At 36.9% G+C, this 25,917-nt stretch overlaps 2 protein-coding genes across 4 annotated transcripts in view; both read right to left on the bottom strand.

The window, feature by feature from the left end:
• The window catches only part of XRN1 (5'-3' exoribonuclease 1), a 168,813-nt gene extending 156,899 nt beyond the window's left edge, over window positions 1-11,914 (bottom strand). For all 3 annotated transcript variants that reach the window (XM_019753579.3, XM_019753581.3, XM_019753580.3), the window contains exons 1-2: window positions 11,738-11,914; window positions 1,298-1,530 (exon numbers count right to left, since the gene is read on the bottom strand). In XM_019753579.3, the coding sequence (XP_019609138.3) occupies window positions 1,298-1,530; window positions 11,738-11,812 (308 nt within the window). In that variant the 5' untranslated portion in view covers window positions 11,813-11,914. The remainder of the gene's footprint in view (window positions 1-1,297; window positions 1,531-11,737) is intronic.
• A 596-nt stretch (window positions 11,915-12,510) lies between these two features.
• Window positions 12,511-25,917, bottom strand: part of ATR (ATR checkpoint kinase) — a 119,252-nt gene continuing 105,845 nt past the window's right edge. Inside the window, exons 45-47 of the mRNA XM_019753574.3 lie at window positions 25,047-25,198; window positions 14,341-14,446; window positions 12,511-13,472 (exon numbers count right to left, since the gene is read on the bottom strand). Coding sequence (XP_019609133.3) covers window positions 13,299-13,472; window positions 14,341-14,446; window positions 25,047-25,198 — 432 coding nt within the window. The 3' untranslated portion in view covers window positions 12,511-13,298. The remainder of the gene's footprint in view (window positions 13,473-14,340; window positions 14,447-25,046; window positions 25,199-25,917) is intronic.

Genomic DNA, 25,917 nt, shown 5'->3' with positions numbered 1-25,917 from the left:
TTGAATGGTACGTTCTGGAAGTCATTTTTGAAGGCTCACCTAGATTCCCACTGTTTTGGCTCTTACAACAATTTTTATATGCACCTAATTCTCTCTGTTACATTCCTTTCTGCTTAAAATAGCTAGGTTTATATGACCTGCAACTGAATACTGACACAGTAGGCTTATATAATCCTTTCTCAACACTAGATTTTCTAGCTCAGTAGCTCCCGAAAACCAGTTTATCAAATACTAGGGGAGTCTGGTAAAAATAGCTTCCAGGGCCCAATTTTTAGTAATTCAGGTTAGGTAACTCTTGGGTGGTACTTGAGAATCTAAATTTTAGTAAGGGATTGGTCTGTGTCTTCAAGGATTTCAGAGGTTCCAATACCTCCAGACTCTCTTCTCTTTGATATTTAAATCAGTACTTTAGACCACCCTCTTCCCAGTCTCACTGCTAGCCTTCTCCAAGGCACTCTCCCACTTTCCTTGATGATGTCCACGTTTGATTCACTGGTGTACTTTCCGTTACTTTACCTGCCATTGTGGTGAAAGGATTTATTATGCTAAGGACCCCTCAAACATGCTGGACTCAGGGCTTCTTTCCTTCAACTTGAACAAGCCTCCTAACTTTATTTCTGCTACCCATACACAAGGACACCGCACACTCACTGTTACTCAGAAATACCCCTACATGCCCAGGATTGGGATTTAAAACCCTCTTTCCGTGTACAACCTTTTCTCATCCTCTTACTTCTACTACCCAACTCACACGGCTGATGACCGCATCGAGGATCCGAACTCAGCTCTCTTCTCCTACTCCCTCAATCCGATGCCTCCTCGTCTCACTTGCCTTGTGTCCATGTTCAACTAGAGTCAGTATCTAGCCCAGAGTCTGAGCCCTCAACAAATGTTTGTTGAACTAAATTAAGTCAGTGATGTTCTCATCAGAACAATCTCTCAGTTCACTCTGCAGTTTCTTAGCCAGGGCAGACTACTGTTGGAGTTCTCTCTATTACTGCCATTTCCGAATTACCAATGAGACGACTGAAAAATCTGTCACAGAGAACAACAGAGTAACTTTACACAGCCCAACATATACTTTGAGAAATGAAATGTCACTTGAATTACTAATTTGTTTACTTGATTGATAAAATGTGACATTATAAGTATGAGACAGTTCTAATTCTGGGGGAATTTAAGCAGAAAAGAAACATGAACAGAAAGAAGATGCATTGCGTTAAGTCAACTATTGCTAAAATAATGTATTTTATTAATCTAAGTAGCATTCTAAAATAAACCATAAATGTTTTATTACCTAAACCGCCTTCCACGCTGCTGGTTCATCTTTGCTCGAGGAGCCACACCATCCACAGCCATAAAGAACACTTTCCTAGGTTTAATAATGCGAAACAACACCTCCAAGTAGTGAAAAATATCAGTAAAGATTTTATCATCTGAAATTCTGAAGTGCACATCATCATCATTAGGATGGGAACACTGATGGATAATCCCATTCATATCCAGGTACAAGTTGTCAAATTCAGGAATCTAAGAAACAAAGAGAGATGATCAAGGTCATTATTATAATCAACCATGGACACCTAAGCAGCTGGGCAAAGCAGCTGATAAAAAGCAGGTTATCAGGGCATTCTTATATAAAAACGGAGTGAACAATCACAGTTGAATAAAGAAATTAAAGGAAAAAAACAGGAAAAATTGGTAAGATGGGACCATACAAGTATTACATGGTTACATGAGGTACCAATCAATAGCTTCATCAAACTTACGGTCAGGAAATTATTTACTTATTTAAAATAACCAGGAAAACACCAAATAAAGTGCTTGGTTCATTTAGTACTCAAAATATTAGTTTCCTTTCTTTCCACCATTTGACAATAACTCTCAAAGCCTCTATTTTCTCTATAAATGGGTAACATAATGTCCATTGATATTAAAAGGATGTTTTTACATAGTCATTAAAAGGTTTTACAAATGATTTAAAGCCTTATTGTATATTTGGTTTCACTGAAACAGAGTCATTAATTTGGTTATGTTAATTTTTAAAGCTTAGATTATGCCAAGTAATGAAGGAAACTTTGAAAACTGATTTCTTATTTTTTGTACGTGAATTAAATAATTTCTAAACTTGGATAATAGGCGTGTACTTTTATAAAAAGACCTTCATGGCTCTGGGTCTCATTTATTTTTCTTCTGTTTAAATGTCTGTGAGCAAGTAAGGAAAACAATACTGAAACAAATATACATTAACAAGGAACAAAAATGGACACAATAGCTATAATATCTAGTGAATTAAAGAATTTTAGAGTAGTCTTCCTTATATACTAATTATTCTGAATTTTTAAACATAAAAACATACTTGTATAAACTTAATGAAAACCATCTCTGAAACAATTATTCAAGTTCTTCCTAATGTACAGGTAATAATACACTTTCCTATTATTCAGAAAATGAAATGTCTTTGAGTTTCGGGAGTGAAAAGTTTTGGCCCCTGAATCAATGAACACTATAAAAACATTTTTATAAAATACCCATAAGTACTAAGTATCAGATTTAAATGCTGTTATTGAATAATAAACTCAACTGAAATGACAATTGTGATCATGAGGTTTTAAATTCAAGATTTACTGTTTCAAGAATTCTGAAAACTGCAATCAAAATCTAAACATGATTTTTTGAGGAGGTGGAGGTACTTTACAAAATGATTACAAAGTTTCCCTAGGAGAATAAACATACAAAGAATATTAAAAAGAAGAGTAAAGAAGAAGAATATGCCCTATTATCATATTAAAAATTAGAAAACACTTTGTTTGTGCCAAATAGTCCAGAAGTACTCTAAGTGTATATAGAAATTTAATATATAAGGGGCATTTCAAATTAGTGAAAGAAAGGAATAGGGCACCTAGCTAACTATTAGGAAACAAAACAAAGCTGTCTTATTTTATAACAAATAAATTCCAGAAGGATTAGAAATTTTAATGTGAGAAATGAGAGTTTAAAATTATATACATATATTTTGGTAATATTAGGGTGAGGAAAGCCATAAATCATAAATGAAACAAATAGTGGAGTTGGCTACCAGAAATGTATTTTTTAAATCTATCGGGTTAAAAAAAGTACTATAAACAAGTTCAACTGAATATGACAAAATGTAGGGAAATGTATATTTCATATGTTATTAAAAGCAATAGCTGCTACTTATTAAGCACTTATTGGTGCCAAACATTGGGCTAAACATTTATATTCATTCTGTCACTTAATTATAACAACCTTAAAAGAGAAATATTTAGAGTCCCCATTTTATAGAAGAGGAAAATCACAGAAATAGAAAAGAGAGATGGGATTTATTTACACTCAGTAGTCTGGAATGGGAATAACAAATTGGTATAACTAATATGAAAGTACATATAAAATTTTGAAGTGTGCACATGTTTGACCCAGGATTTCTACTGTTGGAAACTTATCCTGGGAAATAACCATAAATGTGCACAAAGATATAAGTACAAGAATATTCATGGCAGTATTATTCAGAAAAGATGAAAAAAGAAAACTATCAAAATGCCTAATAGAAAATTGATGATGGTACATCCATACAATGGAATACTCCAGAATTACAAATTATAATATACATTCATATTTGGCATGGGATAATGTGTATAATACATATGGTAAAGTGACAAAAAATAGGTTATAAAATGGCAGCTATATTATCCCATTTATAGAAAATATTTATCTACATAGCATTTGCACAGAGAAGTCAGGAGTATACAGAAACAAGATGTTACAAGTAGTTAAACCTGGATGATATAATTTCAGTGGCTTTTAACTTGTATAACTCAACAACAAAAAGACAAACAATCCAATTAAAAATGGGCAGAGGACCTGAACAGATACTTCTCCTAAGAAGACATACAAACGACCAACAGATATATGAAAAAAATGCTAAGCTTCACTAGCTATTAGGGAAATGCAAATCAAAACCACAATGAGATACCACTCCACACCTGTTAGAATGGCTACCATCAACAAGACAAATAGTAACAAGTGTTGGAGAGGCTGTGGAGAAAAAGGAACCCTCTTACACTGTTGGTGGGAATGCAGACTGGTGCAGCCGCTATGGAAGGCAGTGTGGAGGTTCCTCAAAAAATTAAGAATAGAATCCCTCTCCTGGGTATCTACCCAAAAAATCTGAAAACATTTATCCGTAAAGATGTATGTACCCCAATGTTCATTGCAGCATTATTTACGGTGGCCAAGACATGGAAACAACCAAAGTCTCCTTCAATAGATGAATGGACAAAAAAGTTGTGGTATATATACACAATGGAATACTACTCGGCCATAAGAAAAGATGAAATACTGCCATTTGCGACAACATGGAAGGATCCTTAGATTATTATGCTAAGTGAAATAAGTCAGACAGAGTCAAGAACCATGTGATTTCACTGATATGTGGGATATAAAACTGAAAGCAATAAAGGAACAAGACAAACCTTAAAAAGAAGCAAAAACTCATAGACACAGACAATAGTTCAGTGGTTACCAGAAGGTAAGGGGGTAAGGGGTGGTAGATGAGGGTAAGGGGATCAAATACACAGTGATGGAAGGAGAACTGATTCTGGGTGGTCAGCATACAATGTGATATATAGATGATGTATTACAGAATTGTACACCTGAAATCTATGTAATTTTACTAACAATTGTCACCCCAATATATTTAATTAAATAAAGAATTTCAGTTGCTTTTTACTTTCCTCTAGACTACATAACAGCTTTCACATCTTTCTGTATATGAATTTTCATATAATGAGCACATGTAACCTGAAGAAAAACTACAATTTTCCTTTTAGAAAAGTTTTTTAAATTCTTAGATTTCAGATTAGTAAGATACAGAATGATTAAGTAATCAACAGCCAATGCAGTAGAGAATGAGAACACGCAGTAGAATCATGTTCCTTCAAAAAGAAGCATAAAATAATACTGAGTTATTTCATCTGCAACAACTAGAAATAATAGAATAGAAATTTCAAGGTTATCTTACACTTTCTCCTCTCCCTATCTAATTAGTCACTGAGGTGGTGGTGTTTTTTATAATTTAACATCCAACATGTTTATAGAATCTCTTATCCATTCCCATTGTTTTAGGCAATCTCATCTTTTTTCTCCATCCTGATTGCCCACCTTAGTTTTCTGACTACATTGCTTGCTTCCAGGTTTCTTTCTCACTACAGATCAGGCAATTTTCCAAAACACTATGTGACCATGTTGCTTCCTTATTTAAACCCATAGGCTATTACAAGCCCTTAGTACCATAAAAGGTACTGTATGATTTGGCTGCTATCTTTCCCACCAATCCCATTTTCTTCTCGTTTCCACATATGTCTACAAGCTAACTACAGTAAATTACTCACAGAGCCCTACATGTGTTGGACTATTTCAAACCTCTGTGACTTTATAGATCTTGTTCCTACTTTCAGAAATGCTTTTCCTTCCTTCTTGCTCCTCCCTTCACTGATCTCGTAGATTCTGACTGAGCTTTCAAAATCCAGCTCAGGTATCTTGTCTGGAAGCTTTCCCTTCCTCACCCAAGAGGAAATGATGCTCCTTTTTTTATGGCATATCTTATTTGGTTTTGCATTCTCAATAAATACAAGAATGCCAGGCACATATTAGGTGCCCCACACATTTTTGTTGAATGCTTAAGTGTAATGTCTGTTCTTTCCTGCTGAACTGCAAACTCTTCAAAGCACTCTTCTGCTTTGGTCATGTTTAGAACTCTCGGCACACTGCCTGACACGAAGGAGCAAATCAAAAACATTTAATAAATAAATTAATACACAAATAAAGCTTACCCTTTGTTGAATGGCATCTGTAGCCCATGCCACTCACTTGGAATACACATTCATACTGCTTTAAAATGTGGTTAAGTATTGACATGCTAGTATCTAATTTTCTCAAAACACTAGTTTCTTTTTGTTAGTATAACTTTGTATCCGACTCAGTGTTGTTGCAAAATGCCTTTTACATAAAGACGGTATCTATTTGACTGTTTAAGAGAGCTGTCAATTATTTTTCTCTAGATCTTAATCCCAGTTTTATTGTTCCAATTCAGTTTTGAATATTCTGTTTTAAAACATACCAATATTAATAAACTATTTTTATATACATTTTTATATACTATGCATGTTTTATAGACTATGTAACATGTTATGGTTTACAAATTAATTCACTCAATACGTATTTACTGAAGACCTACTATGTGCCACACATTATGCTAGGAGCTGGAAAATACAGTCAATACAGCAGTACAGTGAATACAGTAAAGGGTAAGACAGATAACTCCCTACACAAGAGCAAACACTTTAAAATAGAAATTGCAGCTTGTGTTCCCGATAACTTGAAAATTTAGGTTTGCAGAGTCAAGGAGCAATTCTTAGCATAAAACATAGAAGATTGGTTTTAAAAGTGCAGGCTCTAGCACAGAATGTGAATGCACTGGTCACTACTGAACTGTACACTTAAAAAGGCTGGGATGGCAAATGTTATGTGTATTTTACCACAATTTTTTTTTAAGTGTAGGCTCTAGAATATACCTTATTAACAGGGACAACAGGGCTCCTGAGGGCCCGAAATTGTTGCGGGGTGGGGTACATAATGAAGTGCCCAGTACATAAACAGACAGATAGCTATAGCTATGGTATTAAACTTCCATGAGGAAGAAGCGTGCTGGAAAAAAGCAAGTCTAAAGAGCCACCTGGAGGAAGGGCAATGAAGAAAGAAAGGTTAAGAAACACTACTTAGAGCAATTCTGCTAGTTTCAAATTCAGCTCCAACACTTACTTTACTTAGGGTGAGTAACTCAGTCTTTCCGCGACTCAGTTTTCTCAGCCACAAAAGGGAGATAATAAATAATTCTAGGACTGCTATGATTAAATAAGTGAATGCATATAAAACACTTAAAACAGTGTTTAGTACATGGCAAGTGCTTAACAAATCTTAGCTATTACAATGGCACTGTCCTGGATTATAATCACAAAGAGAATTGAGTATGCTCTAAGTGTTTATAATCGTACTTATACGACCTTTGTTTTGTAAAGGTTAAGTTTACATCAGATATATATGGTCCTCATTAGAATTTAATCTCTACTTTTTCTTTATATATTACTTATTCATTAAGTCAGCAAACATTAACTGAACAACTGCTATGTGCCAGACACTGTGCAAGAAATAAACACATAAGAAATGGACAGTTCCTGTTCTTAGGTACAATAAAGTGAGGAAGGCAGACGGGGAAGTCCACAGTAGCAATACAATCACCTTTTGCATACAGCAAAGACTATTTCTAGGAATTCACATGAGGTTGCAAAATGGTGATATTTTATCTTTCTTATCAGTTGGAATGCTTTTATAAAGAGACCATTTTATCATTTAGTTATCCAATGGAACAAGAAAGTAGAACAAAATGCTTAATTTTTTCCCTTTATTTACCAGTTTTCAAGATTAGGAAGCGTCCCTACTATCTTTGGAAGGGGACCCTTTATTTAAGTGCCATGATGAACTCAAGGACTTACGCATATTTGATGGGTTTGAATCCACTGTATATTATTCCCGAGGCTCAAACTGTCCAATTTGGGGCTACTGCAAGCCTTTTCCAGATGTCTCTTCAAATCCTTTGACATGTCCATAGTAGTCTTCAGTAGTTTCCTTGCTACCATGTTTCCCCGAAAATAAGACCTAGCCAGACCATCAGCTCTAATGCGTTTTTTGGAGGAAAAATTAATATAAGACCCGGTCTTACAGTAAAATAAGACCGGGTCTATAATATAATATAATATAATATAATATAATATAATATAATATAATACTGGGTCTTATATTAATTTTTTGCTCCAAAGGATGCATTAGAGCTGATTGTCCGGCTAGGTCTTATTTTCAGGGAAACACGGTTTATGGTGTTATGACTGAAGTTTCCAGGCTAGATACCACCTGACCAACCTGGTATTTGTCATTTCTCCAAGAAATCCTGACTTCTTTTAGTGAGTAAGACCATAACCTGGGCAATAAGGATACATCTTGCTCCTGGACTTATCATTGTTTCTAGGCCTGTTTTGTGGAGAAAAGGACGGAGCTAGGAAAAAAAATTTTTTTTTCATAACTGGGAAATTTATGGACGTGTGTGTGTCTCATAATCTTATATTGATACTTCCAATTCAAATTCAAGAGTATAGAACTTTTACTGAACATTTTCTCTATTACATCCGTAACTCCTTTTTTACACACCAAGAATCTGGGTACTGAAGGATACAAGAGATGACAGAATTAAAATACCCTATATTAGGCATTTATCATATCACACCCATGGATTTCAGAAAAACAGTATTATCACCAATATTGAGTCCAGTAACATAAAAAGTTTTTTGCATAAGCTTTCCCCATTCTCCCCATTTATTTTATAGTTGTGCTATCTATACATTGCCAGATTAGCCATTGTACACTACTCTGTCTCTTAACTCTTGTTTTGTTTTCAATCTACAGGTAACTATATATAATGTTCTCTCCCTAGTCATTTCGATTGCCTGAAGTTCATTCTCTAGTGATTCCTCGAGGAAGTGCTGAAAGGAACAGTATTTCCTGAATTCCTGTACACTAATAGTAGTTCATCAGCTTACTCTTTATACTCAAAAGTCAGTTTGCTGAGTATCTCATATTACTCCATTTTTTTCTGACACAACGCACGGGTATCAAAAACTGTGATGGGAACCTAACTGCCTTTTCCTTATAAGTCATGTGTTCTTCTCTTCTAAATAACCAAAGTTTTTTGTCTTTTTCTTTTTCTTTGAAGTCCAGTAAGTTTACTAGACTAGGTCTTGGTGTTGGTCACCTGAATCAATATGTTTAGGTACATGGTATATTCTTTCAACGTGCAATTTGAAATATATATTTTTTTAATTTCAGGAAAATTTTCTTTAATTATAGTATTTGTTCTAATAAGTTGCTTTGATTTCATTTTTCAGGAACCCATTATTTGTTTTCTTTGCCTATCTTTCTCATTAGTTATTTTCTCTTAAACCTTTATCTTTTAAAATTTCCTCTTTTCTACATTTTTTTTCCTCACCTTTTTTTTTCCTCGTGCCATCATTTGCTTTTGCCTTGCTACTACTTTAGGCTCCATTTCTGAAATGATTTTTTCATTTATATTTAATTTTCCTAGGTTCTATCCCTTAACTTCTGAATTTCCATAATTTATAAATGTTCTTTCATGTCTTATATCATTTTCTTAGTGTCTTTTAGCTCATTCTGAAATAGTAAGTTATAGTTTTGGTCTGTTTTGTGTGCATATTTTTATTGCAAGCTTTTATTGTCTGGGGGAGTACTATTTTGTTCCTTTTTTTCCCTGTAATAACTTTGCATGTTATTTGACCTTGATACTTTTCTGTTGCTCATTTTTATGTAAATTTAATTTTCCTGAACTTTTAGAATGAGGAAGAGTTCAGGAAATCTATAACTTCACAAGCTCCCTCTTCTGCTGTTTTGGGGTAGTGTTAAAAAATTTGGTGGTTTGGTTGGTGGTTGTTTTCTAAGATTTCTTGACTTTGTAACCTCCCCCCACTTTTATCTGGACCTTCCTCTTCTTTTTTCTCTATCGTCCCTTTTCTGATAAAATTTCATTTTACTCCCAGCAGTTTCTCCTTAGTGTGGGCTCTGTCTTAGAATGGGGCCTTGGTAAGTCAGTTTGGAGAGTCCACAGGAGGTAGACTGCTCCTGCCCTTTAAAACGCCTCATTTACAGCTAGTTATCTAACTGGCCCTCAAGAGTCTTTTAGGGAATATTCTGGAGTTCTCTTGTTCTCAGGTCCATAGATATTTCCCCATTGCTTCCTTCTTTCTCTTGCAGAAATGCCAATACTGATTGGGTCTAGAAGCTATTGGTAATTTGTCCTCAACTTCTTATATTTGTGGGGATACCCTGTTATGTGGTTTTGTTGTAATTGTTCTATGGATTTTAAGTTTTGCTATCTAATTGCTCTTTCTGTTTTTATGTAAGGATTCAGAGACCAAAAACTATGCTGGTATCATCACCACCACCTATCCTCTTTCCAGAACCCACCCCTCCTCCCAACCTCTTTCCAACTCTCTCCTCCCAGAACTAGCTTTTGAACCATTGTGATTCAGGCATTCCCATCTTTTATGTACTGCTTGAGAGAGTAGCATGGTAACCCTTTCTAACGTTTGCTTTTGTTGTTGTTAACAACCTGAATCAAAAATTTTTGAAACACATCACTTTGATGAACCCAGTTTAAATCTACCCTTGGTGTTCACGTCATAAAACTGCCTTGAAGTGACTGTTTTTGTTCTTCAGTAACAAACTCCTCTGCAAATTCTGTGCCAAAGCATGGAGAGAATAAGGGATACTTATTCTCACCAAACCAAATTCTGTGACAAAGAGTACAGAGTAAAAATATCACTGAACAAATTACGTATTATCAAGTCAGCTTCAATAACAATCACATTTTTTTGCACTTGAGAGAGAAAATGAATGATGTATTACAGATACTCAAACCTTTTTTGAATGAAGGACCAGGAAAAGTCAGTTAGTCGTCTCTATTTCTGCAATATACTAGTAACCTTTTTTACCTTCTTCTCTGGAAAGAAATGTCTGCCTAAATCTAACTTAACCCATGTTTCAAATAAATTAAAGGCAGACTACCATTTTGGAATTTTTTGTAAGCTTTTCCTCATGTACCAAATCTGATGGTGATCCAACAACAAAGAATCCTTTCTGGAAATTTAGCCCTACCTTCATGCTATGGTGTATTTTTAAAAATGATTAAACCATAATTTAATAGACAGCATGATGGTTGGTGTTGGATGGATGAAAAACCCCCACAACGAATACAATGCTACCTATCACAAGCAATTCAATTACCTATACACATTTCAAACCTATTTTTTTTCTGTAAAGCAGACAACAGGTCTACTAAAATCATTAAACGTGACAAACACGTATCACCGAAAGTCTAGCAGTCTAAATGACTGTTTTCTATTCCTTCACGGTTGCGATAAACTACATTTTTGGAATGTACACATAAACGTCACCCTGGGCTCGTTATATACCAAATATTGCTGTAAGTAGTGTCAGTGCTCTAACTTCCGTTTCCCTCGCTTCCTGACACACACACCTCCGCATAATGCCCCTTCCCCGTCCAAGTGTGTTTTGTTTGGGGGGGGAATGGGCACGCGGGAAGCCTCGGCGCCGGGTGGGGCGGACGCAGCCTCCTCTAGAGGAGAGTAAACAAGGGGATTGCGTCGCGGAGGCTGTAGGAATCGCTCGTCCGTGGGTCGATAGGTCCGTGGCTTTGGGCCGGACCGGGAGGTCCCGGGCGGACGCCTCGGCTCTGCGCTGGGAAACGCACCCTACAGCTCCCGGGGGCACAGGGAACAGGAGCTGAGGACGGCGCACTGGCCCAGCACCCGCTTTCGGAATCGCGGAAGGGCCTGCCGGGCAGGGAGCTGTCAGACCTGCGGCGCCCCCGAGGCTGCGCGCACAGAAACGCAGCCTGCCGTCGCCCCCATTCGGGCCGTCCGGGCGTCCGCAGCCCTTCCGCTCCGCTCGCCTCGCCACCCAGCCGGCAGACGACGAGCAGAAAGAGGGGGCTGGAGAGCCCCCGTCCCCGGGGGAGCGGGCCGCGGGGCCCCGGGTCCTCGGCCTGCGGAGCCGCGGCCCCTCGCTCACCCACCTGATGCTCTTTCACCACTTCGCTGAGGCAGGGATACCGCTCCGAGATCCATCGGTAGAACTTGGGGACTCCCATGTCGACTGTCAACACTAACTCGCCAGGGACAAACCGAAACCAAACGCCCCGCCGGGGCCTACACCGCCGCCTCCGGCCGTCGCTCCGCCGATGACAACACACCGCCCGCCGGATCATAGAGAGCGCCGCCGGGCCTAGAGCGGCCGGCCCCGAGGCCGCATCCCCGGGGCGGGGCTCCGATCCGGCCCCGCTCACCGCGTGTGCTCGCCGCTGGTCGTGTGTAAGGGCCCGAGGCGTTTGCGAGCTGAATGTTCAACTCAGTTCTGAAAATGCCTGTTTACAGGCCATAAGGGGATTTGCAAGTGCTATGAAACACTCACCTGATTGCTAGAGAGAGAATACTGAACACTGATTTTTGTCCTGGCTACTTGAGTCGCCCGTGATGCTCATCTCGGTATTTTCAACACAGATTTGGAAAGGTCCGGTGATTTATTTGGTTTAGTTTTGTTTTGTGAGGGGGTTTTTTCGGCAAAGTTTCTTTTAAAAACAGTCTTTAACAAGTTATTTGTTGGAAAAAAAATGTCCTAACTCCCTCCACCTCCCACCCCGCCCAGCTTCCTCCTTAACTATTAATATTAGGCCTTAGATACGAAATTCTGTGTTTAGTTTTCACATTCATACCTCCTGGCTTATAGTGTTTTCCCCATCACACTTTCAACCATGCAAAAAAATGCAGAATTCTCTCAGGTGAACTTAAGTGAAATCATGTTATAAAGTTTTCCATTTATTTTAATGTAATAACCTCACTGCTTTGTAATTATTATGAATTATTTTAAGTCTTCTGCAGGAAAACATGAAAACATTTAAAAATTTTTTTGTAGTTTTAAAATCTCATGAAATTTCAAGTATTGCTGCCTTCCAAGACCACTGGATTCTGCATTCAGGTACACTTTCAGTATGGCAGCATCTTCAAAATTACAGAATGTTTACATAGTTTTCATATTCGTGCTTCGTGGCTTGTTTTTTTTTCTCTATCACATTTTCAGCCATACACAAAGAGTTTATTAAGTGAACTTATATGATGTGGTATTTATGTTTATATCTCTGGTTTACTACACTGTCAGTTTCTAGAGGCTGGGTACATAAGCTCTGAGCACAAATCTAGCACCGTGCTTTGTCCACAGAATTTATTCAACATAATATTTTTGTGTTCAAATGAATCCTTATGCTATTGAGTACTTAAAAATAAAAGTTGTAAAATGAAATTAGGCTGGATTTTTTCTTGCAAATACTTATTTTTAGAGCATAAGAACATAGGATGTTCCATTTCTCTGGTTATAATACACAGTATATATTAAGAAAGCAATTTATTTCTTAATAACATATTATTTTAAACATTATTAACAGTCAAGGAGAAATAATACCAGTTGCTCTGAGAACATAAAGCAGCTTATGTTGAACTTTGGAATTGAACAGATACAACCACAAATTAATACCAAGTGCATTAATTTTAGGTTATTAACATATTCTTTGAAGTAATTTCATTTCACATATATGGAGTCCAACCAAGGTACATTTGGCATAGTAAGTTTTCATCAGTAGCTTCTTGTATAAGGTAATGCACATGTCCTTCAATAGATAATGGCAGCCCCGTCACTCTATTTCGGGTCTTGATTACACCTTGCAGTCTCTGCTCAATGTCAAGAACATGGGTCTTGGCCTAAAAGGAAGAAATTGAAAATCATAAAGGCTAAAAACTCAATGACATGTGCATATTGATTTTGGAATTACTACCTTTCTGTTATTTAACAAACGTTAACGCCATTTCACCCCCTTTTTAAGAGCAAATACAAAAGAAAAGAAATGAAACAAGAACGACAACCTGCAATAACTGACTTTAAGGCTTGCAATGTTGATCCAACATCAACTGCTTAGACATTTTTCTGTAGTATTTGAAAACCAGGGATATCTCTTCCACATTATAATTCTAGAAAAATAGTAACATTAAAAAAATCTACCCTGAATCTGTTTAGGACTTAAACATTTGGATGAATATTCTAATAACAACAACAATACTTTAATCCCTAATATTTAGAATATATTAGTATATGCAAATAGAAGTGCTAAGTGAGCTAGTTGGAATTCTACACATTTCTCTCAGTCGAAAAAGCATATCAGAATGCAAAAGTGAGAATGATGTTAGAAAAACAATCTTCAATCTATTCTAACTTATTAAAAATAACTATCTGCAAACTTGGATGCTTCAACTAATATTAGTAAGGAGTGAATTCTACATATTAAAGCTGAGACCTGTTACTGTGTAAGTCCACACAATTGGTCTTCAAGTTTTTCCCACTCTATCTCATAATTGTGAATTGTCTATGGCTAAACAAGTGTGACCCGAACTCTGCTTTTATTATACAAAGATAATGTTAACAATTAGTAATGACAATAAAGAAATCTTAGGGTATTGACATACTACAGAACTGGATTTCAGAGTACTCAATGGTCAGTCACTGACAGTATTTAGAATCAGCTCACGTTTGTAGAGATATACAATATCAAATCAAGCTACACCTTCTACTAACCTTTTCATTGACGACTTCCCCAGTTTCATTCGGTGGTGCTTTGGAATGGCCTTTCACCGGTTTACTCCATTCCACAAGAGGATCATGTAGAAAAGTCTTTAAGACACTAAAATGGAAACAAAAATATTATGGTAATAATACAGTGTTATCTTTGTAAAAAGAAATCTTGATAAAGTCAATACTTAGGTGAAGAATAAGTGAAGGATTACTAATGGTAATGCTCTTACAACACAATTATTACTGTTTCAGTAAAATATGTGAAATTATTCTTTTGGGATGAGGAGGGAAGGAGAAGTCAAAAGACAGAGGGTCAGAGGTATTCTTAGAGAGTAAAGTAAGATGTGTGCTGTCTGTGTGCTGTCTCTAAATGCATCACATAAACTGGTTAATGAATATTTATTAAATGAGTGAATTTTATCCCCTGTCATGTCTCCACAATGACCATAAAACATCTATAGCTTTCCATATAGACCAGGGGTGTCCAAACTTTTTTCAACGTTTTTTACCAAGGGCCATACGCGGTAAAATACACAAACAGCTGGGTAACTCACTTGAGGTGAAGTACGTACTGCCTCACCAGGTTTATTTAAGTAAAAAATATATTTTTGGAATTTGCTGCGGGCCAATTAAAAATGGATTGCAGGCCGCAGTGGGCCCGCGGGCCGCAGTTTGGACACCCCTGATATAGACCAATCCAGATTCTTCTTCTACTGTGCTCTAAAAGTCAAATCCAATTCCCTATGGGAAAACCACTTAGGTAGCTTGAAGGCACGTCAAATTCAATGTTTTCAAAACAAAACTCATGACTCTTTCCCAAACTGTATCTCCTGTATTCCTCAAATCAGTAAAGAACAACATCATTCACCCATTGGCCCTGAACAAAAATCTAGGAATCATCCTGGCTTCCTCAATTCTACCTCCTAAATATCTTTAGAGTCTCTCTACTTATCTCCGTCTTTACTGTCACTACCTCATTCAGTGCACCATCATTGTTTTCTTGGGTTAATGCACAGTTTTTTAACTAGCTTTCTGGCCTCTAGCACAAACTGGAACTATTTTTCTATAGTATAAATCTGATGATCTCATTTTCTCTTCTTTTTTTATTTTCTTCTTAGTATCCTCCAATGACTTCTGGTTGTTCTCAGGGCAAAGTTTAAATGTGTAAACTGGCCTCATGTGGACTTTTCAGAATCTAGCTCTGCTTATCTGTCCTTTAAAAAAACTACAGTTGAGTCTTGAACAATACAGGTTTGAACTGTGCAGGTCCACTTATATGCAGATTTTTTCAATAAATATGTACCGTACTATAATTAGTTTTTTCTCTCCCTTACAATTTTCTTAATAACATTAGCTTTTTTCTGGCTTACTTTTTATTGTAAGAATACAGTACATAAAAAACACATAACATACAAAATACGTGTTAATCAACTGTTTACGAGTAAGACTTCCAGACAACTGTAGGCTATTAGTAGTTAAGTTTTTGGGGAGTTACATGCAGATTTTCAACTGTGCAGGGGGTCGGTGCCCCTAATCCCCATATTGTTCAAGGGTCAACTGTACCTCCCACAGCTAACATAATATTTAATAGTGAAAGATGGACTTCTTTACCACTCAAATCAGGACAAGACAAGACTGTAGACTCTCTCCATGTCTACTTAACATTGATCTAGCTAGGGCAATTGGGCAAGGAAAAGAAAAGGCATTGAGATTGGAAAGGAAGAAGTAAAACTATTATCTGCAGATGATGTGCTGTTGTAGAGAAAAAAATTTAAGGTATCTACAAAAATAACTATTAGAAGTAATAAACAAGTTCAATGAGGTTGCAGGATACAAGATCAATCTACAAATATCAGTTATATTTCTATATACCAGCAATCAACAATTCAAAAATGAAACTAAGAAAATTCCACTTAGAATAGCATTAAAAGGAATAAAATACTTAAAAACTTGCAAACCAAATACTACAAAATGTTGAAAGAAATTAAAGAAGACTTAAATAGAAAGCAATCCCACATGCACAGATCACAAGACTTAATACTGATAAGATGGCAATACTTCTCAAATTGATTTACAGATTCAATGTCATTCCTATCAAATCCAGGCTGTCTTTTTGCAGAAACTGACAAGTTGATCTTAAAATTCAGATGGAAATGCAAGGGACCCATAACAGCCAAACAATCTTGAAAAAGATGAAAACGTTGAGCACTCACACTTCCTGATTTCAAAACTTACTACAAAGCTACAGTGATCAGACAGTGTGTGTTCTTGGCATAAGTTAGAAATAAAGATCAATGGAATAAAATTGAGAGCACAGAAATAAACTCTTATGTATATGGTCAATTGATTTCAACAAAAGTGCCAAGACAAATAAACTAATCAGAAACAGTCTCAGAGACATAGAGGAAAAACAGGGTTGTTAGATGGGAGGGGGGGTAGGGATAAGGGGGAAGATGAGGGGATTAGAAAACACAGTCAGTAACCGTAAGATTGCCATGGGGATACAAAAGTCAATTTGGGGAATGTAATCAATAATGTTGTAAAGATTGTGTAGGGTATCAGATGGACACTTGTCTCATTAGGGAGACCACCTCAGGGATGATGTAGATGCCTGATCACTGCACTGTACACCTACAGCTGAAGCTGAACAATAATGAATGTCAACTACAATTTTATATATATACATAGTTACAAGAAGCGGAGTACAGCATTAGGAATAGAGACAGTGGAAATGTAATGGCTGTGTGTGATGTCAGAAGGGTAGTGGATGGGAGAAGGGGGTTGTCACTGTGTGAGGGATATAAATGATAAATGTCTAACTATTACATTGTTTGGTGCACCTGAAACTAATAAAAAAAAAGTCAAGACAATTAAATGGAGAAAAATACTCATTTTAAAAATGGTGCTGGGACATTTGGGTATGCATATTCAAAAGAATACATATGGATCCCTACACCTCACACTAGATACAAAAAATAACTGAAAATGATCAAAGATCTAAATATGGGAGCTAAAACTATAAAACACTTAGAAGAAAACACAGGTGTAACTAACTATTCATGACTTAGGATTATGCAATAGTTTTTAAATAATGACACCAAAAGCACAAATAACAACAAAAATAGATAAACTGGAATTTATCAAAAGATAAATTTATGCTTCAAAGAGCATCATCAAGAAAGGGAAAAGACAGCCTACATATATGAGAGAAAAATATTTGCGAATCATATCTCATAAGGGTCTAGTATCCAGATTATGTAAAGAACTCTTACAAGTCAACAAAAAAAGACAAATAATCCAATTTAAAAATGGGATTTGAATAGACATTTGTTCAAAGAAGATATATAACTGACCAATAAACACATGAAAAGATGTTCACATTATTGGTCATTAAGGAAATGCAAATTAAAACCACGAGATACCACTTGACACTCAATAGGATGGGTAAAATTACAAAGACATACAATCACAAGTGTTGATAAGGATGCGGAGGAATTGGAGCCCTTACACATTACTAATGGGATTGTAAAGTATCACAACTGCTTTGGAAAACAGCTTGAAAATTCCTCAAAATGTTAAGCTTAGAGTTAAGATATGAGCCAGCAATTCTCCTCCTAGGTATACCCCCAAAGAACTGAAAACATGTATTCATATAAAACTTATATGGGGACTTCCGGAAAAATGGCGGCGTGAGGTGGGCCTCTGTAAAGCTCCCCTGGAATTTACAACGAATCGAACAACAAAAACTCCACAAAGGACTCCCTGCACAGCACACAGGCAACACGAAGAGGGCCACTACCGACAGAAATCACCTACAGGTGGGAGATTCGCGTGAGTGGAGGGAGGAGGAAAGGGAGAAGTGCGCGGAGACGGAGCCGCGCGGGCAGAGGACGCAGGCCTAGCTCAGTGCGCCGAGCTCGCTGCTCCCCGGAACTACCGCAGCTGCGGGAGATCGGACTGCTAGGGCTCCGCCAGGGCTCCACAGGGCTGAGGGGGCAGCATATAACACGGCTGAACCCAACGCTCACGGCAGAGACCTCGGAGAAAAGACTGAGGGAAAAAGGCTGAAAACGGTGGTTTAAGCCCGCACTGCCGAGCAGAGACCGGAGCCTCAGGCACTGAGACTAGCCGCCCCCTCCCACCCCTCCCAGAGCTCGCCCCGCCCCCACCTGCCCGGTGCTAGAAGTGAAACAGTAGCAGTGTCAGATCAAAACAACAGAAAATTTGCTATTTTGAGAACTGTGTACCGCAGACACAAATTCACAGCCCAACTAGTTCCGGCAAAGGGGAGAGAGCTGTGGAAGCAGGACCGGCTGTGGTGGTGGTCGCCGCCATTGCTCTGGGCCACCTCTCACAACTCACCCCGCCCCTGACCCCACCTATCTGGGCGGATCCCTGCAGGAGTAAACAGAATGGCTGAAACATACGGGCTCTGAATCAGGAGCTGGAAGAGCTTTGGAACATCAAAAGCTCTCCGCATACCCACCGGGACACTGCGCCCTGTGACCTAGACGAACTATTAATAGAGGAGAAGCCCGTCTCCCAGGGAATCCCCCCATTGTGTGAGAAGTTGGAATAGTGCAGAGAAAACATAGCACTACCGTGTGGGAGAAGAAAAATAAGTTGCAGTTGGAGAAATAATAAAACATTCTACCAACAAGTACTGGCAAACAAAAAAAGACCGCTTTCTATCAACCTATTGCAGAAGTCACTCCTGTAGATGTCTAGGAAGAGAAATAGTAAACCAGTAATCGCCATGAATAACCAAATCAACAAGATAGCTCAGAAAGAAAGTGAAAAATCTCCAGAGAAGGCACTTAAAGATACAGAAATATGTGACTTAAATGACAGAGAATTCAAGATTGCAGTTCTGAAAAAACTCAACGAGATACAAGAAAACACAGATAGGCAGTTAAAGGAAATCAGAAACTCAATCAAAGAACAGCATGAGCATTTTACGAAAGAGATTGAAATCTTAAAAAAGAACCAAATAGAATTTCTGGAGATTAAGAACTCAATAGAAGAAATTAAGAATGAAATAACCAGCTTTGGTAGTAGAGTTGACCAGATGGAGCAAAGAATCAGTGACATCGAAGATAGAAACCTGGAAATGACACAAATTGAAGAAGAAAGAGACTTGAGACTTAAAAGAAATGAAAGAACTCTACAAGAACTTTCTGACTCCATCAGAAAGAGCAATATAAGAATAATGGGCATACCAGAAGGAGAAGAAAGACAGAAGGGAACAGAGAATATATTCAAACAAATTGTCGATGAGAACTTCCCAAATTTGTGGACAGAACTGGACCCTCGAATCCAAGAAGCAAATAGAACACCTAGTTACCTCAATCCCAACAGGCCTTCTCCAAGGCACATTGTATTGAAGCTCTCTAAAATCAACGACAAAGAAAGAATCCTCAAGGCAGCCAGGGAAAAGAAGACGGTAACATACAAAGGAAAGCCCATTAGATTATCATCAGATTTTTCAGCAGAAACTCTACAAGCCAGGAGGGAGTGGAACCAAATATTCAAACTATTGAAAGAGAGAAATCATGAGCCAAGAATAATATATCCAGCAAAGATATCCTTTAGATATGAAGGAGGAATAAAGACCTTTCCAGACATACAGAAGCTGAGGGAATTTTCTAATACACGACCTGCACTACAAGAAATACTAAAGGAGGCTATTCGACCACCATCAACAGGGACAATTTGTGGCAACCAAAACTCAAAAAGGGGGAGAGTAAAGGCCTGAACCGGAATATGGGAATGGAGAAAGTAAGCGTGCTGAAGAAAATGGAATACTCTAAATATCAAACTTTCTTTTACATAAACTTAAGGGTAACCACTCAAAATAAATCCAGAATTGAAATATATACTGAAATAAAAGAAGAAACAGAGGGAAACATCGTAGAATACCACCACACAGAAATAATAGACAACAACAAAAAGGCAAAGAAACAATGGAGACACAGCCTTACCAGAAAACTAAAGATAGAATGACAGGAAATCCTCACATATCAATAATCTCCCTAAATGTAAATGGACTGAACTCACCAATAAAAAGGCACAGAGTAGCAGATTGGATCAAAAAACTAAACCCAACCATATGCTGTCTCCAAGAGACACATCTCAGCTACAAGGACAAGCATAGACTCAAAGTGAAAGGGTGGAAATTGACACTCCAAGCAAATGGTACCCAGAGAAAATCAGGTGTAGCCATAATGATATCAGATGAAACAGACTTCAAGGTGAAAAAGATAACAAGAGATAAAGATGGACATTTCATAATGGTGAAGGGGACTGTACAACAAGAAGACATAACAGTCATCAATATTTATGCCCCCAATCAGGGAGCACCGAATACACCAAGCAACTACTAACAGAACTAAAGGGAGAAATTGACCAAAACACAATTATACTAGGGGACTTAAATACATCATTGACAGCTATGGATAGATCATCCAAACAGAAAATAAATAACGAAACAGTAGCCCTAAATGACACATTAGATGAAATGGACATAATTGACATTTATAGAGCACTTCATCCTAAAACATCAGACTATACATTCTTTTCTGGTGTACACGGAACATTCTCAAGGATAGACCATATATTGGGACATAAAATCAGTCTCAACAAATTTAAGAAGATTGAAATCATACCATGCATATTCTCTGATCACAAGGCTTTGAAATTGGATATCAACTGTAAAAAGAAAGCGGGAAAAAACACAAATACATGGAGATTAAACAACATACTTTTAAAGAAGGACTGGGTCAAAGAAGAAATTAGAGGAGAGATCAAAAGATACATAGAAACAAATGACAATGAAAATACATCCTACCAAAATTTCTGGGATGCAGCGAAAGCAGTTTTAAGAGGGAAATTTATCTCATTACAGGCCTATCTCAAGAAACAAGAAAACTCCCAAATAAATAACCTCATGGTACACCTTAAAGAACTAGAAAAAGAAGAACAAGTAAAACCCAAGGTCAGCAGAAGAAAGGAAATAATAAAAATTAAAGCAGAAATAAATGAAATAGAGAAAAGACAATAGAAAAAATTAATGTGACAAAGAGCTGGTTCTTTGAAAAGATTAACAAAATTGACAAACCCTTGGCTAGACTTACTAAGATAAAAAGAGAGAAGACACTGATTAACAAAATCAGAAACGTAAAAGGGGAAGTTATCACGGACACCACAGAAATACAAAGTATCATCCAAGAATACTATGAAGGACTATATGCCACCAAATTCAACAACCTAGAAGAAATGGACAAGTTCTTAGAAACATATAGCCTTCCAAGGCTGAACCATGAAGAACTGGAAAATCTAAACAGACCGATCACCAGTAACGAAATTGAATCAGTCATCCAAAACCTTCCCAAAAGCAAAAGTCCGGGACCAGATGGCTTCACTAGTGAATTCTACCAAACCTTCAAAGAGGATCTAATACCAATTCTGCACAAACTCTTCCAAAAAATTGAAGAAGAGACAGTACTCCCTACCTCATTTTATGAGGCCAACATTACCCTGATACCAAAACCTGGTAAGGACAGCACAAAAAAAGAAAACTACAGACCAATATCTCTAATGAATACCGATGCAAAAATCCTAAATAAAATTCTAGCAAATCGAATACAACAATGCATTAAAAAGATTATTCATCACGACCAAGTGGGGTTCATCCCCGGGGCACAAGGATGGTTCAACATACGCAAATCCATCAATGTGATACATCACATAAACAAAATAAAGGACAAAAATCATATGATTATATCAATTGATGCAGAAAAAGCATTTGACAAGATACAACATCCATTTATGATTAAAACACTTAATAAAATGGGTATAGAAGGAAAATACCTTAACATAATAAAGGCCATATATGACAAGCCCTCTGCTAATCTCATAATTAATGGAGAAAAGCTGAAGCCCTTTGCTCTACGTTCAGGAACACGACAGGGATGTCCCCTATCACCTCTGCTTTTCAACATAGTGTTGGAAGTCCTTGCCAGAGCAATCAGGCAAGAGAAAGAAATAAAAGGCATCCAAATTGGGAATGAAGAAGTTAAATTATCACTCTTTGCAGATGACATGATGCTATATATAGAAAACCCTAAAGACTCCACCAAAAAGCTATTAGAAACAATCAACGAATACAGTAAAGTTGCCGGCTACAAAATCAACGCACAAAAGTCCATTGCCTTCCTATATACTAACAATGAAATCTCAGAAAAAGAAATACAAAAAACAATTCCTTTTGCAATTGCAGCAAAAAGAATAAAATACCTAGGAATAAACTTAACCAAGGATGTGAAAGACCTATATGCTGAAAACTATAAGACATTTTTGAAAGAAATTGAAGAAGACACAAAGAAATGGAAAGACATTCCGTGCTCATGGATTGGAAGAATCAACATAGTTAAAATGGCCATATTACCCAAAGCAATATACAGATTCAATGCAATCCCCATCAAAATCCCAATGGCATATTTTAAAGAAATAGAACAAAAAATCATCAGATTTGTTTGGAACCACAAAAGACCCCGAATAGCTAAAGCAATCTTAAGAAAAAAGAACTATAATGGAGGTATCACACTTCCTGACTTTGGCCTGTACTACAGGGCCACAATAATCAAAACAGCATGGTATTGGCAGAAAAACAGACACATAGACCAATGGAATAGAATTGAGAACCCAGAAATAAAACCACATAAATATGGACAGATAATTTTTGACAAAGAAGCTAAAAACATACAATGGAGCAAAGACAGCCTCTTCAATAAATGGTGCTGGGAGAATTGGATAGCCACGTGCAAAAGAATGAAACTGGACTGCTATTTGTCACCATGTACCAAAGTTAATTCAAAATGGATCAAAGACTTAAGCATAAGACCTGACACAATAAACTGCATAGAAGAAAACATAGGTACTAAACTTATGGACCTTGGGTTCAAAGAGCATTTTATGAACTTGACTCCAAAGGCAATGGAAGTAAAAGCTAAAATAAACGAATGGGACTATATGAAACTTAAAAGCTTCTGCACAGCAAAAGAAACCATTGACAAAATAAAGAGGCCACCAACTGAATGGGAGAAGATTTTTGCTAACAGTGCCTCCGATAAGGGGCTAGTATCCAGAATATACAAGGAACTCGTGCAACTCAACAACAAAAAAACAAACAACCCAATTGAAAAATGGGCAGAGGACTTGAAGAGACATTTCTCCAAAGAGGACATACAAATGGCAAATAGACATATGAAAAAATGCTCAACATCACTAATCATCAGAGAAATGCAAATCAAAACCACAATGAGATATCACCTCACCCCAGTCAGAATGGCTATCATCAACAAGACAAATAGTAACAAATGTTGGAGAGGTTGTGGAGAAAAAGGAACACTCATACACTGTTGGTGGGAATGCAGACTGGTGCAGCCGTTATGGAAGGCAGTGTGGAGGTTCCTCAAAGAATTACGAATAGAATTGCCGTATGACCCAGCAATCCCTCTCCTGGGTATCTACCCAAAAAATCTGAAAACATTTAGAGATAAAGACACGTGTGCTCCAATGTTCATTGCAGCTTTGTTTACGGTGGCCAAGACATGGAAACAACCAAAATGTCCTTCGATAGATGAATGGATAAAGAAGTTGTGGTACATATACACAATGGAATACTATTCGGCAGTGAGAAAAGATGATATAGGAACATTTGTGACAACATGGATGGATCTTGAGAGAGTAATGCTGAGCGAAACAAGTCAGACAGAAAAAGCAGAGAACCATGTGATTTCACTGATATGTGGTATATAAACCAAAAACAACAAAAGAACAAGACAAATAAATGAGAAACAGAAACTCATAGACACGGACAATAGTTTAGTGGTTGCCAGAGGGTAAGGGGGGTGGGGGGGGAGGTGAGGGTAAGGGGGATCGAATATATGGTGATGGAAGAACTGACTCTGGGTGATGAACATACAATGGGATTTATAGATGATGTAATACAGAATTGTACACCTGAAATCTATGTAATTTTACTAACAATTGTCACCGCAATAAATTTAATTAAAACAAAACAAAACAAAAAAAAAACACTTATATATGCAAAGTTCACAGCCACACTAGTCACAATAACCAAAAGGTGGAAAAAATCCAAATGTCCATTAATTGAAATTAATGGTATCCATTAATTTTAAAATTTGGTATCCAAACAATGGAATATTATTTGGCAATAAAAAAGAATAAAGTATTGATACATGCTACAGCCTGGATAAACCTTAAAAACATTGTAATAAGTGAAAGAAGACAGACACAAACAGCCACATGTTGTATGATCCCATCTATACATGAAATGTCCAGAATAGACAAATCCATAGAGACATCAAGTAGATTAGCGGTTGCTAGGGGATGGTGGGGGAGTAAGGATGGGGAGTAGCTGTTAATTTCTTTTGGGGGTGATGAAAATGTTTTATAATTAGACAATGGTCATGGTTGCACAATCTTGTGAATATACTAAAAACCACTGTAGTGTACACTTTAAGAGTGAATTTTATAGTATGTAAATTATATCTTAATAAAGCTATTATTTAAAAAAATCTACTTCAACCAACGCAAATTAGATTCTATATAAAGAAAACAAACTCAGAAACCAATAATTGTATTCAAAGTTACTGTTAAATTATTTACAAAATATAGATGATTACCTCATTAAAGGCTCTCTCTGATCTCGCATCAGCCTCATTGTAACTTCACAAGCTCTTCGAAAAAGACCTTCTGTTCCCATAGGACCCATTCCATTAACCATATTATGAGTCAGGCGAAATGGAACAATTTCTGGAACTTCAAAGGTTTCTCCCTTAAAACAATGCATTTTATCAAAAAGCAATGTTAGAATTTTAAAATCTTAATGCAAAAAAATTTAGAACTTCACATCTACACTCTCTTGGCAAAGAGCAAACATACCCTCAAAATACTTATATCTGTAACTACAAATAAAACCCATTAGAAGCTGTATCATAAAACATCCATATGGCTCTACCTTCGCCTTTTGGGACTTGAATGCAACCCCATGGATAAAATCTAGAGGATGGATGATGTAGTCACCTTTTGCTGAATTACTATGATCAATAGCATACAGAAATTTTTATGCATTCAGTATTTAGTCTTATATTAACTTCCTTAATGTCCTTCTTGAATAATATAAAGTACATACAAATAGTCTCATATCTTTCTTCTTTTCTTTTAGACTTTTACTTTAAAACAGGAGGGGATAAGATATAGCCAAGTGTTAAATGCTCATATCCCTCAGACAGGAAATGTAACATGTATTAGGTTGGTGCAAAAGTAATTGCGGTTTTTGCAATTATTTTTAACCTTTTAAACCTCAATTACTTTTGCACCAACTTACTAATATAATGAAGTCCAATTCATTTATTTTTTGCCATTCTCTAACCTGCCTTTCTTAGGGCTTTTTAATCCCTCCAATCAGCTTCCTTCAATTCCTCTCAGGTATGACTGAACTTATACAAGTAATTTATCTCTGATTTGTTCTCAGTTTGGTCTGTGATCTTTCTT

This window comes from Rhinolophus sinicus, chromosome 17 (assembly GCF_057876585.1).
Source record: "Rhinolophus sinicus isolate RSI-liver-muscle chromosome 17, RSI-T2T, whole genome shotgun sequence".
NCBI lineage: Eukaryota > Metazoa > Chordata > Mammalia > Chiroptera > Rhinolophidae > Rhinolophus > Rhinolophus sinicus.
This window is presented reverse-complemented; position numbering and strand designations above follow the sequence as displayed.